The following is a 20,440-nucleotide window of genomic DNA, read 5'->3' as shown; positions in this document are numbered from 1 at the left end:
GTGCCTTTGCCCTGGGCACGTGGCGGCATCGGGTCATCGCAAGACCCGGTGCCATTGTCAGCGCATTAGACACCGGTTGGTGCCACCATCCGGTGCCTATTCCTCCTTGGGCTTTTGGTACCAGTTGGTGGCACCACCTGGTGCCTATTCGCGAGTTTTTGTACCGGGTGGTGCTTTAACCCGGTACCAAAAACCCCCCCTTTGATCGCCGCTGGCTAAATGTACCAGCTGTTGTTGTAGCTGGTACTGATGCGTGGCATTAGCACCGGCTGCAACAGCAGCTGGTACCTTTGTCCAGGACCTTTGGCCTGGTTTCTAGTAGTGACAATAAGGGATGGCCCCCTATTTACAGGAAAACGAGAGAATTTTACATGACTATTAAAAAAACATTGGTAGTGGCGGTCAAAACATATTTGTGATGGCGGTTCTAACGCCCGCAGCAATCTTGTGCTAGCACAACTCAACATTTGCGCTGACCGGTGGACGGCTGCTAGCACAAATCTATACCAATTATTTTAAAATTTTAAAATGCAAAACTAAAATCACTACTGGAAATGGCGTATATGCCGAGTGCAAAACCTCATGCACTCAGCAAACAGTCTATTACCAAGAGCATACCCAAAATATACACTCTGCAAAACTCCTCTTTGCCAAGTGCTTTAATAAGGGCACTAGGCAAACAGCGGCTATGCTGAGTGCCAACTAAGCTACACTCGGCAAATAGAGGCACGTGCCATGCACATGCCATGTTAGTATTTTCCAAGTGCCTAAGGCTTTGCCGAGTGTCTTTAGGAGCACTCGGCAAAATAGAAAAAACTTCCTCTTCTGTTCTCCAAACTTTCCACCATGGTCTCGAACTATACAAGGTACTACATATTAAAATTTGGTATATTTTTTATTAAGTTTGATATATTTAATTAATTTATTTCATTAAAAGGATATTTTAGGGATAATTCAAATTTGAATTGCAAGCGTTTCAAATAATGTAGTATAATGAATGGAAAAATTATATTCATTTTATTGAGTCAAATTTGAGGCATTGTCGAAGAATTGAAAGGAAAATTCAAACATCTTGTTCAATAACATGACAACGAATGTGTGGCTGAATATGTTTTAAATTCTATTAAATCAAACAAAGTCTGAAAATCTTAGGATTTGTCGTGATATCATGATATCATATGTGGAGGCTATGATAAAAAATTAAGGAGATTTCGCAAAAGTTCTCACATACGTTGCTTACAAAACGAAGTATCTCCGAAGTAGTTCCATAGACATAAGAAGGATCCATTAAGATTTTGAGTCAGATTGATGATTGAATTGGGGTTTCACTTCAGAACTTTTTGTATAGGCAATAGACATGATGGATTGTCTCGTGTAAATTTTTGGTTATTTTTTGAATCCATTTGATAATTTTAATTTTTCTGCAACCATTGTATTTAAATTGATGCAATTTGGTTTTGAACTAATACAACATGAAGTAATGGAATTTTTTCGTTGAAGCATCAAATATGAACTATTGAGTGAATTTTGCAAGGTATTTTCAATGTACATTCGATCAAATTTAGTAAAACACGTATTGGATACGAATAATTAGTTGATACAAATTGAATTTGAGCTATAATTGCATGAAATAATGGATTTTTCTGTAGAAGCATCAAATATGAATTTTTGAGTGAATTTGACAAGGCATTTGCAAAGTATATTTGAAAAAATTTAGTGGAACTCGTTTTGGAAAAGAAAGGTAGACAAAAAAACATATACTTTGCCGAGTGGCAAATCCCGGACACTCGGCAAACCTGAACTTTGCCGAGCGCCAGATCCAGAGCCCTCGGCAAACCTTTTCTTTGCCGAGTGTCAATGGGCCAGAGTACGATTCGAGCATCCAGCACCTTGATGGAGAAGTCATCATGAGGGTGGGAGGAGGCAAGAAACATGGGCGGTACTGGATTGGCAATAACACGCTAGACATCGCTACTACTCTCACTCTCTATGACGCGTCGCAAAAATATCACAGGATGTCCGGATTCACGTGTCCTTGTCCACTCCGGACGTTCATACTGTAGCATTACCGATTACGAATTAACATACTCAAAGAAATATAACTCAAAACAACATGGAATCCATAACTGATATGAACATCTTGTACAATATAGTCGCAATAGATTCATCCTTTCTTTCACAGGATGCAAGCATTGGTTGTACATAGTGCTATGTTTAATTGCTTAAAAATAGGGAACATAAAAAAAAATCACCATGACTCCGACTCCAGTACATACATGGAATATAAATAATCTTAATGCTTTACATGCGTTGTTAGGATCGCAGATGCTGTTATTCTATGCCTACAAACTAGCTCATAAGAGAAACCAAGAAAGCAGAAAAGTGTCCATCCAGTCTAGATTTAAATGGCTCGATCTCGTGTATACGAGCAGCTGGAAGTAGTAGTGAGTTGTATGTGTGATAGTAGTTACCATCATATCATTGGATGGCAATGGATCAGGGTACGAAATGGCGCCTGGATCCCTCAGAGGCAGGCGAGCTCCTTGAGGCAGCCTGTGGAGGAGCCCTTGGCATTGTTGCAGACGGCCATGGTCTTGTTGTTTTTGCCGCTGTACTCGACCTTGACATTGTCCATGGTGACTCCGCTACATGGGATTTTGTCGGTGCAGAGCAAGCTGACGGCCTCGGGGGTGGAGGACGTGCCGGTGATGTTCTTAAAGGAGACATCCTTGACGGTGACCTTGGAGCCGCCGCTGGCGGTGCAAATCTTGTTGGGGCAGTACTTCATGTCGATGATTATGGGGTTCGCCGCGTCCTCCATCTTGATGTTCTCATAGTGGATCTTGGAGGCTGTGAGCACCGACTTGGCGTCTTCGTACGCCTTGATCCGGAGGCCGTTGGTCGACTTCTTGAAAGTGCAGTCCTTCACGTTGATGTCGGTCACGTCCTTCTCGTCCTTGTACCGCCCAAGGCTGCCGATGCTGATGCCGTGTCCCGGGCCGCAGGTGACGCCGGTGATGTTGACCTTGGTGCTACCTGGGCCGATGGAGATGCAGTCGTCGCCAACACCGATAACCGTGTTGCTGATTGTGACCCCGGACGAGTCACCCATGTGGATGCCATCCGTGTTGGGGCTGTCCCCTGGCGCCGTGACCGTCACGTCCTTGATCACCATGTCCTTGCACTGGAACACGTTCATGTGGAAGAACTTGGAGTTGAGCAGCGTGATGCCGGACACCTCGCCGTTGTTCACGAAGTCCAGAACCAACGAGTTGGGTAGGATCTTGCAGTCGTACTTCTTGGCGCATGAGTTCTTGCTCCACACAGCGGGGCCTTGCCCGTCGAGCGTGCCCTTGCCGGTGATCACCAGATTGTCCACGCGCAGGATCTCGATCCAGTTGCCCTTGTACTGGCTCAAGTCCGTGGACGCCAGCAGGTTGCCGTCCAGCTGGATGGTCACGTCACCCTTGCACGGGCCCGTGAAGTTGAGCGGCCCGACCAGGAAGTCGCCCTTGGGGATCATGATCTTCTGCTTTCCGGTGCCGCCACACGCCGACGTCCATGCCTCCTGTACAGCCTTGGTGCTGTCCGTCTTGCCGCCGGCGGTCGCGCCCATCTTGGTGATGTCGCATGTCCCGCCGTCACAGGATCCACCACCACCTCCAGCCGGAGCGGAGGAGCTCTCCTTCGCCTTCCCGCCAGCATGCGCAGCGCAGACAAGCACAAGGAGGAAGAGAGTTCTCAGCATGGTGTTGTTGGGGAAGGCCATTTTGTCGCAAAGTTTTGTGTCTTGCATTGCTCACCAATGGCTCCAGCCTATATATACCTATTGCTAACGGGCTTCTCGCTGCTATGTTTGTGGCATGGTCATCTGGCCTATTGCTATTTTCAGACCAGGCTTAGCTCATGACCTCAAGTTTTCATCCAATGGTTATTTTCTTGTAATTACATGATGGCAGCCCCTCTGTCCACAAATATAAGTGTTCATTGTGTTTTTTAGGGCAGATTCTCACCATGGCCAGCTGGCGCGCATCTACCTCATCTGAGGCCATGCATCTGCATTAAGCAGGCGAGTAGGGCGCGAGGATAGTAAAGGTTTTTATTAGGTTGGCGTGGCATGGTTTTCACGTATAATGAATTAAATAATCAAGACATATTTAGTTTTCATCATTAATCGAATAAATGTAGGGATCATACGAGTCTGTTTTTTTTTCAGGTCTTGCTCGTTTTTCTTTTCCCATCATAGATTCCAATCCAAGCGTCCCTCCTCCATGTCCAATCCTTCTAATACCTTCCGTCTCTACTCCAATCAATTCTTGTAGCTCCAAACAATGTATCAGCGTCACCCCCTGCCTTTTGCCTCGTCTGGTCATCTCACTTCTTTAGCATCGGCAGAAAATCTCAGTCAACAAGTTTTTTTTTAAAAAAACGTAATCTCACCAGTCAACTAGTGCCACTGACATTCTATCCTTTTCTGCCTTTCGCATGCAATTTCAGCTCGGCTGCTCTCCTTCCTCAAAAAAGAATTTAGACCGGACGAATGAAACCCACTTCTCTCGTAAAAAAAAAAATCATCCGTCCCTTGTACACAAAAACGGGCCATGGTAACTGGTTGGAAACGGCCTTAGGAACCGGTTTCCAACTGGTTCCCCAAACCGAGACCATTGGCCTTGCCCTAAGACACCGGATTTTTCACCCGATGCCTTAGGCACTTATTGGTACCGGTTGTAAAGACCAACCGGTACCAAAGAGACTGCCACGCTGACGCAAGCTGGCAGTCGGTACCAAATGTGTTTTTTCCTATTTTCACCAAATCCAATTTTATTTGTTTTATATATTACTATTTATTCTTTTATAATTGCTAAACGTACCCGAACTCTACAGTACTATATGTTCATTGGTCGTGTTCGATTTCACAGAATATTTGAAACTAACTAAAAGTCAAATGCAAGCATATAATTAAACTAATTAGCTATACTAATATATTTACAAATATCCAAACAACAAGACATCACGTTTAGAAATATTTACAAATGTACAATTCATGTTTATAGTCCAACTACTGGGCCCCTCAGGACGTCGATGGAAATCCTTTATGGATGTGATCGTCGTGGTAGAACTCGCCTCTAAGATCCAGAATCTCGTTCAAAATGAATCCGACGAGCTGCTCGCACACGACGTTGATCCGATCGGTAGAATAAACTTCATCTGCGATTCAAGTCATCTATCATTTAGGAAAAAAGGACTGATATTTTAATTTCATCGCGTTAGTATAATTAGGAAAATGTACTTGTGAACGGTTTGTACGTACTCTTAGGTCCTCCGTAGTAGGCTTCCCGCATGGAGTCATAATGTGCAAGAAGTCGCATATATAGTACCCGCACCAATCAGTTCTTTGTTTTTGTCTCGCACACTTAAGGAGAAACAGATAAATTACTCAATACAGAACAATTTGGGATTACTTAATTAGAAAAAGGTTCGTGAATCAACATACCGGATAATTCATTTTAATGTTCAGTTCGGCTCTCCATTAACCACGTCCTTTGTTCGTTTTCACAAATTTTTTCCACACCCTGCGCTCAAAGTTAAATTCGATATTCAACAATTGTTATAAACTTAAAAAGGATTTGATTGTGCAAACTGAACTTACATGTTCAAGGGGTCTATGATATGTTGTATTGCGGACTTTGGTTTTCTCATTGAGTCGAACACTACAAGATTGCCGCTCTCTACGGCAAGTATGAGTAAAATCCAATAATAACTGCATATATAGATAGCATATATACATGCATTAGATTTAGTATTTATTTAGAAATATAAAACAGGATTGAGTCGACCAAGACTTACCCATAGTTGTATGGTATCAATATATAGGATTTGTAATTTTGCCTAGTCAACAAATTGTACATGTTTTGACACATCTTCTTGTAATTTTTGTTAAGTACTTTCTGGTTGACTAGCAACGGAGACATGTAGCCGATCTGATGGTGCCATCCTTCTTTTCGAAATATTTTAATCTCCATATTAAAAGATAAAATAGAAATTATATAATGCACAAAGATAATTACGTTGCTTGTTAACAAAAAGAATTAATGTAGAGGTAAGTGAAACTTACAGAACCCAAATGGTGATAATAGAGGCGTCGAGGGCCTGTCGATGGAATATGTGATATAGATTGTCAAAGTATACCCAGAAGTCGTCCTCCCCGTGGAAGAAATCATGGTCACGATATTTGACTCCAAATATTTTCATTTCGTCATTCAACATTCGCAGGTACCGCCTATTCAAATTGAACATCTGTGTGCGCAGACTCATCTCCTGTTCCTCAGTGACAAAAGGTTTTCCCTACTCGTATGGAGCAACAACGGGAGCGACAGAGATATCCTCCTATACTCCCTTGCCTGCTCTAGCGTTAATCCTATTTTACCAAGAAATTGCGCCTCGTGTAGGTCTGGCATCCTTGGCGCCCGGAGGGGCTCGAGTTCTTTTTGTTGTGTGCCAAGCTGAGGAATGGTCTTGCTACATTTCTGAATTCTGATTTCTCTGCTTATGGGCCTTTACCAGTGTCCGATCATAGTCCGAGGGTAAACTTTTTGGTTTTGGTGGGTTCTCTAGATTTCCGAGAACCTTTTTTGCTACATCTAGAGGTATTGTTTCCCTCTTCGGGGGGACTTTAGGCTTCAACTGTTCTTTTATATATCGAGCAATATCCTCTTCCAACTCCTCAGCGGTCTTCTTGTTGGTTAATTTTTTTGCGGGGCTGTATCCTTCTCGACCTTTTTCTGCTTCTTGGTTTGGGTTCCAGCCGCTGGGAATGATGAAGTCCTTTTCTTTCCCTTTTCCGGTGTTGGAGGAGTCGTGGCCCCTTGCTCGGGCAGAGACGATGGTGAGGGAGGATGTGGGGACGGTGGTGAGGGAGGATGTGGGGACGGTGGTGAGGGAGGATGCGGAGACGGACGATCGTCGGGATCCACGGGAGCCGTTGTATTTGCAATAAGTATGATGTCGACCTTGCGCCATAGAACGATCCCGTGGAGTGTGTCTCCCAATGTCTTCTCTACATCCCCTCCAATGAAGTCGAGCTCAAGATCCTCATTGTTTCCAACTATCTGCTCAATTGTGACGGAGGCGTAGTCAGGGGGGTACCGACCTTCCATGAATTGTAGTAGAAGGACTCAGTGGCAGGGCTGACCCGTATACTACATGAATGGATATATTCTTTGCTCGCATATGTAGCTCGCATGCTGTTGGCATGGTGATATCATCCACTAGATACCTCTGGTCATCTACTGCCAGTGCCTTAATATGGGGGTGCTCAGCTTGTACGTCGGGCCCGCCGTGGATACACAGCTGCTGCGTTGCTGAGAGGCCGGGCTTATCACAACATCCGGGTGTCGGTGTTTACCGCCAAGCCTGCTCAGGGATACCCTTAGCAGTAAGGTTTGTAGGTAGGGATCGACGGTTCTAGAACACGATGGTACAAGGAACACAAAGATTTAGACAGGTTCGGGCCTCGAGTTTGCGTAATACCCTATGTCCTGTGTGGTTTGTATTGCCTTAGGTGTTGATGATTATTTGGAGGGGGTCCCTGCCCGCCCTTATATATCTGGGAGGACAGGGTTATATGGAAAGCTGAGTATAGTTGGAGTCCTACTACAACATGATCAAGTAGTTTCCTTTGTATTGCAGCTAGTTCTATGCCTATTCGGGTAGTTACAAAAGAGGTAAGATACATCCATGAGCTATCCCTTACTCTAGAACATTCTATGTCTATAAGCAGTTCCGCTGTCCCGGGTCTGACAAGCCCCCCGAGCTCTTCGTAGCCGAGTCCAGCAGGCGTCGAGTACTTGGCTGGGCATCTTCGAGTACTTCAAGTAGTCAAAACATCCTTCTGGTTGCTTCTGATCCTTCCTTCAAATACGTCGAGTAGTCCTTCAAGTACTTCCGTTTGCTTCGAGGCTGTGAGGTGCTCAAGCCCCAAAATCTTTATCATATATGGTGCGCGAAAGTACTCGCGCTCCATATGGAGTAGCCCCCGAGCCTTAGGTTGAATCGCAGAATCAGGCTGAGGGTCACTTCAGTCTTTTTATTCTTTATTTTCCAAAAAAATTGAAAAATAAATCTCTGATGCCTATATCCCACAGCCCCCGAGCCTTAAATCAAAATCCCTTTTGCTGTGAGTAGCCCCCGAGCATAGATTTGGAATTAAGGATTTAAGACGTGGCATCAGATTTTATCCTTCAAATTATTTGCAGGATTCATCAGATCCGGAATCTGAAAAGACCTCTTTTTCGGGTAAAATCCCAGAAAAATGATACAATTGGATCCGCCACACTGATTGCACCCGAAATAATTTCAAGAATAAAATTTGGGATATACGGCTCTTTATTCAGTGCTCATACGAGACGTTACCGTTTGGAGAATCTGTATTATTGTAGTTTTGACTGCGTCCGTGAATGCTGTCATGAATGCATCCGTGAAACGTGCACTGTTGATTCACGGGTTCTCCTTCAGCAAGTCTCCTTGTAGCTATAAAAGGCAGGGGATAGGTCTTTGCCAGAAGCACCAAAGTGTAGCGACCATGACTTTTCCTTGGTGTTCTTGCACTCGCCCTCCTGAGATTTGTGTAGTTCCTTCCAACAAAAGATGCTAGAAGAGAACTTGCGAGTGACAAGAGAAGTCCCTACAACCTCATCCTACCACTCCCATGCTCTCATTGGATCTATTTTGGTCATCATGTCCTTGCATCTTCCAATGAGGCAGGTTCTTTGTGGAATGGTTGAATCTAGTTGTGTCATACTCTTGGAGTTCCCAGGTTGAGACTGCCCAAGAACTGACATCTTGGCGGGGAAGCTTAATCTTGCCACAGCGTATTCTGGGAGAAGGAGAAGTTTCTCCAGAAGATGCTACAAGAGTACTTGCGAGGTGATTACTGTAATCTGCCTTTATATTCTTGTAACTTTTTTCTCAGGATACATGTATCATTATTCCCTTAGTGGGAATAACAAGTTTGTACTTTGTCATGGCCTCGGACCGATCTAGTCTGCAGCAGACGTGGACTAGAAGCTCCAAGAGATCCAGGCGATGGGCATGCAGGTCCGAGTCATTGTAAAGTTGAAAAAGTACTCGAGTTGTAATGTCGAGTAGTTGTACTGTGTCGAGTACTTATCCTTGTTTTGGAATGTAATCCCAGTTAAGGGAAAGGATGTCGAGTAGTCGACTAGGGATGTGAGTGTTTTCTTTTCCAGAATGTAATCTCAAAAAAAGGAATGTCTCTTTTAAATCCCGTTCTTTCCGCGATTTACAACGGACTGTTGGCCTATTGGGTGTTTTTACCATGTTTGCCACCGTCATTATAAAATGAAAAGGTGACTTAGGTTTTACCCCACCAGCCGCCACTAGTTTTTACTGCTTTAGATCTGTCTTTCCGCTCTCAAGCTCCCAGAGCCAAAGTTCTTGTTCCTTGTCATTCCCCATCCTCCTCTTAGGGTTTCTACCAGTTTATGCGCGTGAAGCGATCTGTGGATTTTCGGATGGCGCCCAAGAAATCAACCAAGGGGAAGGGTGCGGTTGCGGAGCCAACCCGCGATGAAGAGTGGAACACCAGTAAGTGTTCGCAATCTAATTTGGAATCTCTAGTGTCGCAAGGTCTTTTAACTCCCAGATCCGTTATCCAATGGTGTCCTGCCTCGGGTTCGGATCATCCGTATGAAAATACGGAAGAAGTTGTTGCTTTCACCTCATACTTGGAACGAGGATTGAGGTTTCCTTGTTCTTCTTTCTTTTCTGGGCTCCTGCACTGCTATAGGATCCAGTTGCATCATTTGACCCCAAATTCCTTTGTTCATATGTCCATCTTCGTGCATTTATGTGAAGCTTTTCTGGGCATCGAGCCCCATTTTGAACTCTTCCGCTACCTTTTCCATTTGAAGCCGCAACCCGACTCCTTTGTTTTAGATGTAGTAGGAGGTGCGGGTCTCCAACTTAGGCAATGGAAAGATAGAGAATATATTTCTTATAAACCGAGCAATAAAGTAATCGAGTGGAAGCCCAAGTGGTTTTTTATCGAGAACCGATTAGGAAGCTTTCCATCAATTACTCCAGGCGCTCCAATTCAGTGGGCTGAATGGAATAAAAAACCAGTCGACGAGAGTCAGATCCCTCAACTTCTCGAGCGAATTGCCGTTCTAAGGCAAAATAAGTTGACTGGGGAGGCAGTCATGTTTGACTGGATGAAGCGAAGGATCCAGCCATTACAGGCTCGGGAATCGCATGGATTTCAGTACCAAGGGACAACTGATCCATCGAGATGCTCGAAGGAAGAGATCTCGAATGATGTAGTTTTTAGTCGAGCACAACGACTTCTGAAGGATGTAAAGAAAATCCCAGTTGTTCCTGGTACATTTTCTGCTGCAAATCCGCCGAAGCAGGTACTTGATAAGAGTAGTCGATACGTAGAAATCGAGTAATTTATCATAGTGTAATTCTGATAGGATTTGCTTTCTGTAGGAGGACGTGGATTGCTTTAAGAGTAGTCCTTCGCTACCAGGCATTTATTCGCCCTTTTCTTCTTCCAATTTATTCGATCTGTTAATCAAATCTTAGTATGCTCATATGAGATTTCATATAAGCAGTACTAATGTCCAGACTTGATTGTGCAGATGAGGCAGCGTCTGGAGAAAGGAGTGATGGGGAGCACAGCCCCACTCTAAGTGCTGATGCCCAGACCGAGCGCCTGAGGAGTACTCGGTCAGTGGCGAGGAAGCGTAGCAGCTCCTCCAAAACTACTAGCGACAGGTGAGTAGCTAGTTATATTTGTAATCGAGTACTTCATAGTTGTCGAATTGCAAGTTTTGATTTGTGCTTTTGCTTTTCCAAGTCCAGCGGCTAAGATGCCACGGACTTCATCATCTGGGGATGATACTACGGTGGTACAAACTGTCCCCTCCACCACAGTGGACCCATCAAGTGGGATCGGGGCTAGTCCTTCAGCGAGTAGTTCCGATATAAATAAGACCGTCGATGCGGGTAAGCTAGCCATGATCACAAAGCCTGCACGCAAATTTGGCATCAAGGAGTTTGCCCTAATAAGAGCTCCTGCGTAAGTTCTTTAGAACTTGTATGTGTAGGATCTGTTTAGAATCTAGTAGTTTGTAACTACTTTGTCTTTGCAGAGATGCAGTCCTGGGAGAGGACATGGGGGCAGAGAGCCACTTGGATTCTCAGCCGGGGCTGGGGAAGCCCCCGAGTACTCCCGATATGAGTGCTCATGATGCGGAGGCTATGGTCGACTCCATGCTTCTGGATTCTCCTTTACCCCATTCTGAGAGGGCCAACGAGAAGATCCCAGAAGGAGGTGGAAGCGGCAAGCTTCCAGAAGAAGGAGAAGGCGAGAAGCTTCCTGAGGGAGGCAATAATAAACATCCTGTGGAGACCCCTGCAGGTAAGCTTGTAGTGCCTTGTAGGAAAAGTATCCTTTTATTTGCCCTTATTGTAATTTAAGTAGCATGTTCTTCCTTTAGATTCCCAAGTCATAGGGAATACTGTAGGAAAAATTGAAGAAGTGCCCAAGAGGGCTGTTATAGAGGTGGTGGCGAGTGCTTCCCAGGTCACATCGGGAAGCAATTTGCCAAGAGAGAATGTGGAGCTAGCTGTCAAGCTGCTAGAAGTAAGTAGTCGAATACTTCGAGTACTTTTGGAGTAGATCGAGTAGTATTCTGATCTTTTTGTTTTGCAGGAAGCACTGGGACGAATGAGTGTCCAGTCTCCAGATGAGATAGAGCTAAACGCTCTCAAAGAGAGGGTTAAAACACTCTCGTCTGAGAAGACTGCTCTTGAGGGGAAGCTGAAGAAGCTTTCCCAATCTAAAAAAGGTTTGTCTTTGGCATTTAATATGCGCTCGACTAGTAGATCCGCTTAGTGTTTATAAGATTTTCTTTCTATCGAGTACATAGCTTGTGCCAAATCTTTAGAGATTCAGGAAAGCTTGGTACTGGATTTAAAGATTCTTATGTACCGCAATGCAGATGAAATAGAGTGGCTTAAGAAGATCAAGGAGGACTCTGACCGTGAGGCAGCGACGGTGCTGCAACAACTCAAGACTTTGTCAGAGTCTCGAGACTCGATGCAGCGAGAACTCGTGGAGCTGAGAGAAGTCAGAGATGCCACCATGGAGGTGGCAGAGGCCATGTATATCCCACAAGAGGAGTGAGACGAATCGCTCACGCTGGCTGGGAGGCTTTGCAGGGTGCCTGGAGCCTTCGAGAGGCTTGTCTCCGACATCACCCGTCAGTACGTAGGTCACGTGCTTGGGCTGGTGAAGTCTTACTGACCAACCACTTGTCTGAATGCCCTTGGACAAGGTGCCAAGGCTAACTGTACGGAAGATCAGTTCCGTGAATATTTGGCGGAAACCTCCAGGGTGGCTGATCAGATTGTAGAAGCCTTGAGTAGGGCAGAGTCTCCTTAAGCTTGTCTTGTAATTGAATTGGCGTGTGAGCCAGAAGTACTTTGAACAAATTTTGGATATTTGTGTAATGTTAAGTACTTGAAGGTAGGATTATGGAATCCTTTGTTGTGTCGAGTAGCTGCACTCGAGGGTCCTGAGTGTAGGCGGCATCGCGCCCACTCAGTTATAACAGTAGATACGATGCATTGTATCCGTAAGTGCCTCGGGATGCATTCTCGAATAGAATCGAATTTGTATGGTTATGAAACCATGGTGCTAACCGGTTAGGATTGAATCCCTCGAGATTAACCAAGTGGGAATAGCACTATGGGGGTGTTCAAAGCCGTAGCTTAGTATGGGTTTCCTTTTCAAAGGAAATGTTTTATTAGCACGTAGCTATTGTGGACTTTGTTGTCCAAATCGGGGGGAGATCTCATTTAGAGTATCTAGAAGGTATAATGGGTTTCTTGATAGATAAGAGGACAAGAAGCTCTCGACAAGTACTTAGATTACTAAGGGAGAATAGGAGTTCTTTTTGTATCCCAAGCAAGCGAGTAGTACCCGTCAAGTACTCGAGGCAAAAGGATTATGTAACGGAGATTCCCATAGTAAACTAAGTAAGCGGGAAACTTGTGTCAACTTATTTTAGAGTATCAAGAACTTATTTGTACTCCTTGAGGGATTTTCGTAGTTGACCATTTAGGATAGACCTTGTTTGGTTACCCAGATAGTATGCAGCTGTTTACGAAAATGGCCCAAACTACTCGATCGTATCGAGTAGTATGTCCTATTAATGGACTGAATTAGTTTCTAGAATAGGACTGTTAGGATTGAACTCCGTCGAGTTAACCAAGACGTGAATATTCTAGAAACATCCCAAACTTACTCGAGCATAGCGAGTAAGGTGTCCTACCTGAGGACTGGAGTAACTCTTAGGCAAGTCTGTTAGGTACTAACCCCGTCGGGTTGTCCAAGATGAAGGTGCCGAAAGAGTATCCAAGACCTACTCGAGCCAGTGAGTAGGGTGTCCTTTAACCAAGGCCTGGAGTAATCCTTAAAATAGAACTGTTAGGTACGAACCCCGTCGGGTTGCCCAAGACATAAATGTCGAAAGGATATCCAAAGCTTACTCGAGCGAGGCGAGTAAGGTGTCCCTTTAACTAGGAACTGGAGTAATCTTTAAGACAGAACTGTTAGGTACGAACCCCGTCGGGTTGCCCAAGACGTAAATGTCAGAAAGATATCCAAAACTTACTCGAGCAAGGCGAGTAAGGTGTCCTTTTAACCCAGGACTGGAGTAATATTTAAGACAAAGCTGTTAGGTACGAACCCCGTCGGGTTGCCCAAGATGTAAATGTCAGAAAGATATCCAAAACTTACTCGAGCAAGGCGAGTAAGGTGTCCTTTAACCAAGGACTGGAGTAATCCTTAAGACAGAACTGTTAGGTATGAACCCCGTCGGGTTGCCCAAGACGTAAATGTCAGAAAGATATCCAAAACTTACTCGAGCAAGGCGAGTAAGGTGTCCTTTTAACCCAGGACTGGAGTAACTCTTAGGTCAAGTCTGTTAGGTACTAACCCCGTCGGGTTGCCCAAGATGAAGGTGCCGAAAGAGTATCCAAGACCTACTCGAGCGGGGCGATTAGACTGTCCTACTGGAGGACAAGAGTGTCTTTTAGGACAGAACTGTTAGGTACGAACCCCGTCGGGTTGCCCAAGACGTAAATGTCAAAAAAGCACTCAAGTAAGAACCATAAAAGCTACTCAATAGTTGCTCTAGTACTGAGCAAGACTTTCGAGGTGGGGTATTGGTCGTGTGAGCGAGAGCCAAGTAGTCGATATAAAAGAAATCAACTTTTATTTGGATTTGTCGAAATTATAATAACTGTAAAGTGACAGACTCTGACTCTTAAGACCTACCCCTTGCTCGTTGGACGTGAGCAATGGTTTACATGACTGAATAAAACTTATTCAAAGGTAGTACTAGTCGATATGGGGGTCGACTAGATTTGGGGTAGATCTAATCGATGCAGAGGTCGACTAGATTCATTGGTGGTGTCTCCTTCAGGAGAGGTGCCCCAAGGGCCTTGCGGAGTGAGTCACACTGGAAGATCGTATGAGAACTCTTTGGGTGGATAAAGTGCTTGCATAACAGTACTTTGTTGATCCTGTTTGCGCTCGGAGACAACTCAGCTTGATGCTGGGTGCGTGGTTTATCCTGAGGATGGGTACTGATGGTTGCCGGCTTGTACTTCTTGAAAGATGCAGAAGCCTTTGGCGGGATGCGGAAGTTGGAAGAAGGGCTGTACGCCTCGACTTCCTCCCGTTCCTTTCTCCTTGAGATGATGATGTTGCGCGCATCGCACCCAACGTTGATCACACTGCGAAGGTCGCAGTTGGAGTAGTCGTAGTTGTCGCCTTGCTGTTCCTGTAGGGTGTTAGCGAGGCACTGACGCCTGAACGTCCTCTTCTGGTTGAGCTGGCGATGACGTTCGTAGAGGTCTTCTGTTGGATTCTGCTCGTCCAGTTGGCTGGTGACGGTCACCGCTGGGGGAGGAGGAGGAGCAGGTAGATCCTCCTTGGTAGTGACTTGGGCTTCTGTGATTGTAGGAGGAGTAGTTTCCATGTTGTCGAAAAGGTACTCGTTGTAGGAGGTTGAGATGCTCCATGGGATCGCCCTCAGGTTCTTCGGCGATACAAACCATGAGGATTTCGCGGCAGAGGTCTTGAATTTCTTGATCTTGTTTGCCTGAGGACGGGTCTAGAGGAGTGCTCTGTTGGTAAGGCAGATCCGCTAGCTGTGAGGTAGAAGCGTTGGGATCTTGTGCCTTCCTGAGATGCACTGTCCGTCCTTGCGGCGTTGCATATAAAATCAGGTTTGGAAGATAGTCCTGATCGGACGCGAGTTTCTTAGCTGAGTCGGACTCGACTTGTTTACTATACTGGATTAGGTCATCCAGTTGTTCCTCCGGGTCAGAGGAGTACACGGATTCGGAGTCAGTTAGCCCACCGATTTTTGAGTATGTATGCTTTGGGTGAGCGAGAAGCGGTATGCCCATCTCTACACGGAGGGCGTTCTCGTTCATCCAGTGTAGCCATTATTGAGTAGGAGTTAGCCCCTCAGGCTCCTTAATCCAGGGTTTATCATAGATTGAGTCACTGGATTGTTCTGGGGCCTTGGCTTTTCCTTTTTTAAGTTTGGCCAGTTCCAAAAGAGCGTCGGCATGCTCGGTTGATTTGGCCATGGCGTCCATGAACAGCTCGACATTGTCTGACCACTCTTCAAGATCATCAAATGATTCAAAGTTCTCGAGACCGTTCATGAAGCGATCAAAGTCCTGGTCGAACTTGGGGTCGACTGGTTTCGGAGTCTGAGTGTGAGCAGGTTTAGGTGAAGGGCTCTGAGGTATCCTGGAGATAGACGGTCCCATCCGAACAAGTCGGGGGTTTGTCTCACCAGCTCCCCCGCAGATTCCTCCTCCCGATTTCTGCTCTTTGTTTTGCAGAGTGCTTTCAGCCACCTTAATGCAGTTAGCAAGCTTTGAATTTACCCGATCGATGTCTGAGAGCATGTCGCCCGACCTCTTCTGTGGTGGGTTTAGTGCTTTAGGGTTCTGCTGAGGCGCAGATGAGCTGAGAGCGGTTTCTGCAAGTTTGATGCAGCCCTCTATCGATCGTGAAACTTGATCTACTCCAGCGAGTAGTTCTGAGCTTTTGATCTTGGGGTGTTTGATTGTCTTCAGATGAGCCAGGTATTTTCCAAGAGTTTTGGAAAAGTAAGGTTTTTTGGAATCAAAATTTGTGTCGAACTCGACCAAACCAAGAGTTCGGTTTTGAGTTGTCACGTTTCTTGGGTTGTCCGAGTTGAGTTCGGGTGGAACTCTTTTCTCATCGAGATCCGCGGACTCGCGGATGCCGGCGAGTTGGGAGCAGGTTTTCGATTTAGGCGAGTTAGGCGTGACAAGGTGGCTAGAGAAGCCTCCCGTTCCGTCAGCCGTGCAAGCCCAGGAACCGAAAATGAAAGTCGTGCCTTCTGGCACGCTGTTGACGTTGCTTGATCCAGCCATCGAATTCGTTGGTGAACACGCCGAATCCCCTACCTGGCGCGCCAGCTGTCGGTGTTTACCGCCAAGCCTGCTCAGGGATACCCTTAGCAGTAATGTTTGTAGGTAGGGATCGACGGTTCTAGAACTCGAAGGTTCATGGAACACAAAGATTTAGACAGGTTCGGGCCGCGAGTTTGCGTAATACCCTATGTCCTGTGTGGTTTGTATTGCCTTAGGTGTTGATGATTGTTTGGAGGGGGGGTCCCTGCCTGCCCTTATATATCTGGGGGGACAGTGTTACATGGAAAGTCCTAGCCGAGTACAGTTGGAGTCCTACTACAACACGATCGGGTAGTTTCCTTTGTACTGCAGCTAGTTCTATGCCTATTCGCGTAGTTACAAAAGAGGTAAGGTACATCCATGAGCTATCCCTTACTCTAGAACATTCTATGTCTATAAGCAGTCTCGCTGTCCCGGGTCTGACACCGGGTACGACCCAGCAGTGCCCCTTTGGCTCAGAGCTAGCTGCACAGCCTCATTGACCCTGGCGTCCATTGAGATTCCAAGGACGCAACCTTCCTGTTCATCTCTTCTTGTAAGGCACATAATTTCTCTTCCTGTTCTGCTTTGCTCTTTCAATGAGTCTTGTAAGAGCTATCTCCGGCCCAAACAACTATACATGGGACCATGCCGATGCCGCGGGCTCGTCCAGGGTGTTCTAGATTCTTTAATTCCCTGGTCAGTTCATCATTCTCCCTTTGAGGCTGAAATGTTCCTTGTTGGGCCTCATCTATTGTTGTGACCAGATCACGGAACACTTCTTGCATATGCTCTGACACGACCAAAGTTCCATCCAATTGGTTTAGTGTCACGCTGTTAGCAAATAACCACCACTTGGATCTATCCGGCCATTCCCAAGTCGCCCGCCTGATGCCTCTATCCATAAGGTCCTGCTCCATCTTCTGCCATTTTTTAACTGCCTTCTTATACCCTCCAGCCCAAGGTGGTGGCTGTACTTCTTCTTTGATGCATTCGTCTTGGCCTATTCAGATTTTCCTTGGGCTTTCTTTGATAGTTTGTATTGTTTGAACTCCTCATAGTAAGGTTTGACCTGAGGAAGATCGTCCCAGTTCAGCTCCTTATCCTTCTTGATATAATTGGTGAACAACTTCTTCTTGAAAATTGCAAATGCAAGGGCCAACTTTTTCAAGGCACATTTCTTCACAAGTTCTTGATCAACTCTTTCAGGAAGAGTGAACATATCCTTGAACTCTGTCCATAGCATTTCCTTCTGATGTGGAGGCACGGCGTGTTGTACTTCTTCTGGTTTGCTCGATTTCTAGAGTCTTGTGGTGATCGGAATTCTGGCCCGAACAATAACCCCACATTGGTTGACAAAATTTGTGCTAGTAGCCTCTGGAGTACTTGGATAGCCCTCTGCGTCCACTTCTGTGACAACCTGTCTTCCCTTCATTTTCTTGGTCGGCCGGCGTCTCCCTTTTGATTGGCTTGTTTTCGATGCAGAGGTCGACTAAATTACAGAAAAGACATGTTAGTCGCAAAACTAATCTACCTAAGTACCATGTATAATTAAGATACGTACTGGAACGTGCTACTGATTGGGCAGCAGCGCAAAGTCATTATCTTCTTCATCGCCATCTCTAGACATATTCAGGGACGAATCAGCTGTCTGAGCCTCTTTTTCACTGATTTGCTGGGCGGTGTTAGCCCTCGTATCTATGTTTATTGCGTCCAACATGTATTGCCCGGTGGCCTCGTCATCACCGAAGGGGTCCATTCTTAACTGAAACCATAAAAATGTTTTAGAGTATGTGTCCATCCTTAACTGAAGCACGAGAATTCAATTCTTTGAACGAATGTGTGTGTGAGAGAGAGAGAGAGTGTGTGTGTGTGTGTGTGTGTGAGTGTGTGTGTGTGAGCGTGTGTGTGAGAGTGTTAGAGAGTGAGTGTGTGTGTGTGAGAGAGAGAATGTGTGTGTTAGAGAGTGTGCGTGTGTGTGTGTGAGTGAGTGAGTGTGTGTGTGGGAGAGAGAGAGTGTGTGTTAGAGAGTGTGAGTGTGTCTGTGTGTCAGAGAGAGATTGTGTGTGTGAGAGAGAGAGAGTGAGTGTGTGTGTGTGTCAGAGAGTGTGTGTGTGTTAGAGAGTGTGAGTGTGTGTGTGTGTGAGTGTGTGCGTGTGTGTCTGAGTGTGTGTGTGTGTGTGTTAGAGAGTGCGAGAGATTGAGTGTGTGAGAGGAGATAGCAAGAGTTTGCGCGAGTGTTTGCGTGAGTGAGTTTGAAATGAAAAGTACAAAAATTCACTATATAAGGAAATGTAATACATGTACATCTCATAATGACACCTTTGGATTAAGAATTAAGAATTACATGGTTTAGAGTTTAGAGTTTAGAGTTTAGGGTTTTACGGTTTAAATTAAATAATAAATACATGATAAATTAATATCTTTGAAGACATATACATTGAATAAGGACATAGAATTACACATGTAAAGAAAAAGTATTTAAAAAATTGACATGTACATTGAATAAGGATAATTAATGAAAATTCATCATTGATAACCATAAAGAAAATTAAATTCTAGTAAATATATAATAATGGAAACACTATATCTATAATTGAATTCTAAAAATATCTCTATAATTAAATTCTTGTTAATATCTAATAATGGACACACTATATCCATAATTGAATTCTAAAAATATCTTTATAATTAAATTCTGGTAAATATATAGTAAAGGAAACACTATATCTATAATTAAATTCTAAAAATATCTCTATAATTAAATTCTAGTTAATATATAATAAAGGAAACACTATATCTATAATTGAATTCTAAAAATATCTAATAATTAAATTCTAATTAGTATATCTATAATTCTATTGTAAAAGAAAAAAGAAAAAAAGCCCGGCGGCCCATTACCACGTCGGGGACGACGTACGGCGCGGCGTCGGCGTCGAGGTCGGCCGGCGGGTCGTGTAGCGTCGAGGCGGCAGCGTGCAGGGGACGGCGTGGCGGCGTCAAGACGGAGCCGCCGGCGCGTAGGGGAGGGGGCGGCCGCGGCGCGCAGGGGAAGGGCGGCGGCGCACTGGGGTTCGGCCATGCGGGGTCATCGAAGGTGGCCGGGGAGGTCGAGGCATGCGCAGCGTCGAGGCGGAGACGGCGGCGCGCAGGGGATGGGGCGGCGGCGCTGAGGTGGAGGCGGCGGCGGCGCACCGAAGAGACGGGCCGCGCGGGGGCGTCGAGGAGGCGCGGCGATGGAGGAACGAATGAGCTGCACCGTGTAGGATGATTGGCGGCGGCGGCGAGACGGCGTGGCGGTGGACGACTGGGCGTGGCGCGGAGGGGGCGGCGGAGGACAATCGGCGACGGAGGCGGCGTCAGACGATCGGGCAGTGGAAGGAAGAAGTGAGGAAGAAGAGAAGTGAAGTGAGTTCACGACAGCTTGGAGGGGGGGCGGGATATTTATAGCGGTGGCACAAATGCACCGGTTGGTGCTGAAGAACCGGTGCCAAATATTAGGCATTGGCACCGGTTGACGTTACCAACTGGTGCCTTTGCCCTGGGCACGTGGCGGCATCGGGTCATCGCAAGACCCGGTGCCATTGTCAGCCCATTAGACACCGGTTGGTGCCACCATCTGGTGCCTATTCCTTCTTGGGCTTTTGGTACCAGTTGGTGGCACCACCCGGTGCCTATTCGCGAGTTTTTGTACCGGGTGGTGCTTTAACCCGGTACCAAAAACCCTCCCTTTGATCGCCGCTGGCTAAATGTACCAGCTGTTGTTGTAGCTGGTACTGATGCGTGGCATTAGCACCGGCTGCAACAGCAGCTGGTACCTTTGTCCAGGACCTTTGGCCTGGTTTCTAGTAGTGACAATAAGGGATGGCCCCCTATTTACAGGAAAACGAGAGAATTTTACATGACT

At 45.7% G+C, this 20,440-nt stretch overlaps 1 protein-coding gene across 1 annotated transcript; it reads right to left on the bottom strand.

Moving 5' to 3' along the window:
• Positions 1–2,236: 2,236 nt before the first annotated feature.
• Positions 2,237–3,780, bottom strand: LOC120669732 (exopolygalacturonase-like). The gene has a single exon (XM_039949569.1). It carries the CDS (start codon positions 3,767–3,769, stop codon positions 2,525–2,527), a length of 1,245 nt encoding a protein of 414 aa, XP_039805503.1. The 5' UTR covers positions 3,770–3,780; the 3' UTR covers positions 2,237–2,524.
• Between the last annotated feature and the right edge of the window lie 16,660 nt (positions 3,781–20,440).

This window comes from Panicum virgatum, chromosome 4N, assembly GCF_016808335.1.
Source record: "Panicum virgatum strain AP13 chromosome 4N, P.virgatum_v5, whole genome shotgun sequence".
NCBI classification, from domain to species: Eukaryota; Viridiplantae; Streptophyta; class Magnoliopsida; order Poales; family Poaceae; genus Panicum; species Panicum virgatum.
Note: the sequence above shows the minus strand (reverse complement) of the source record. Positions and strands in the feature narration are given on the sequence as shown.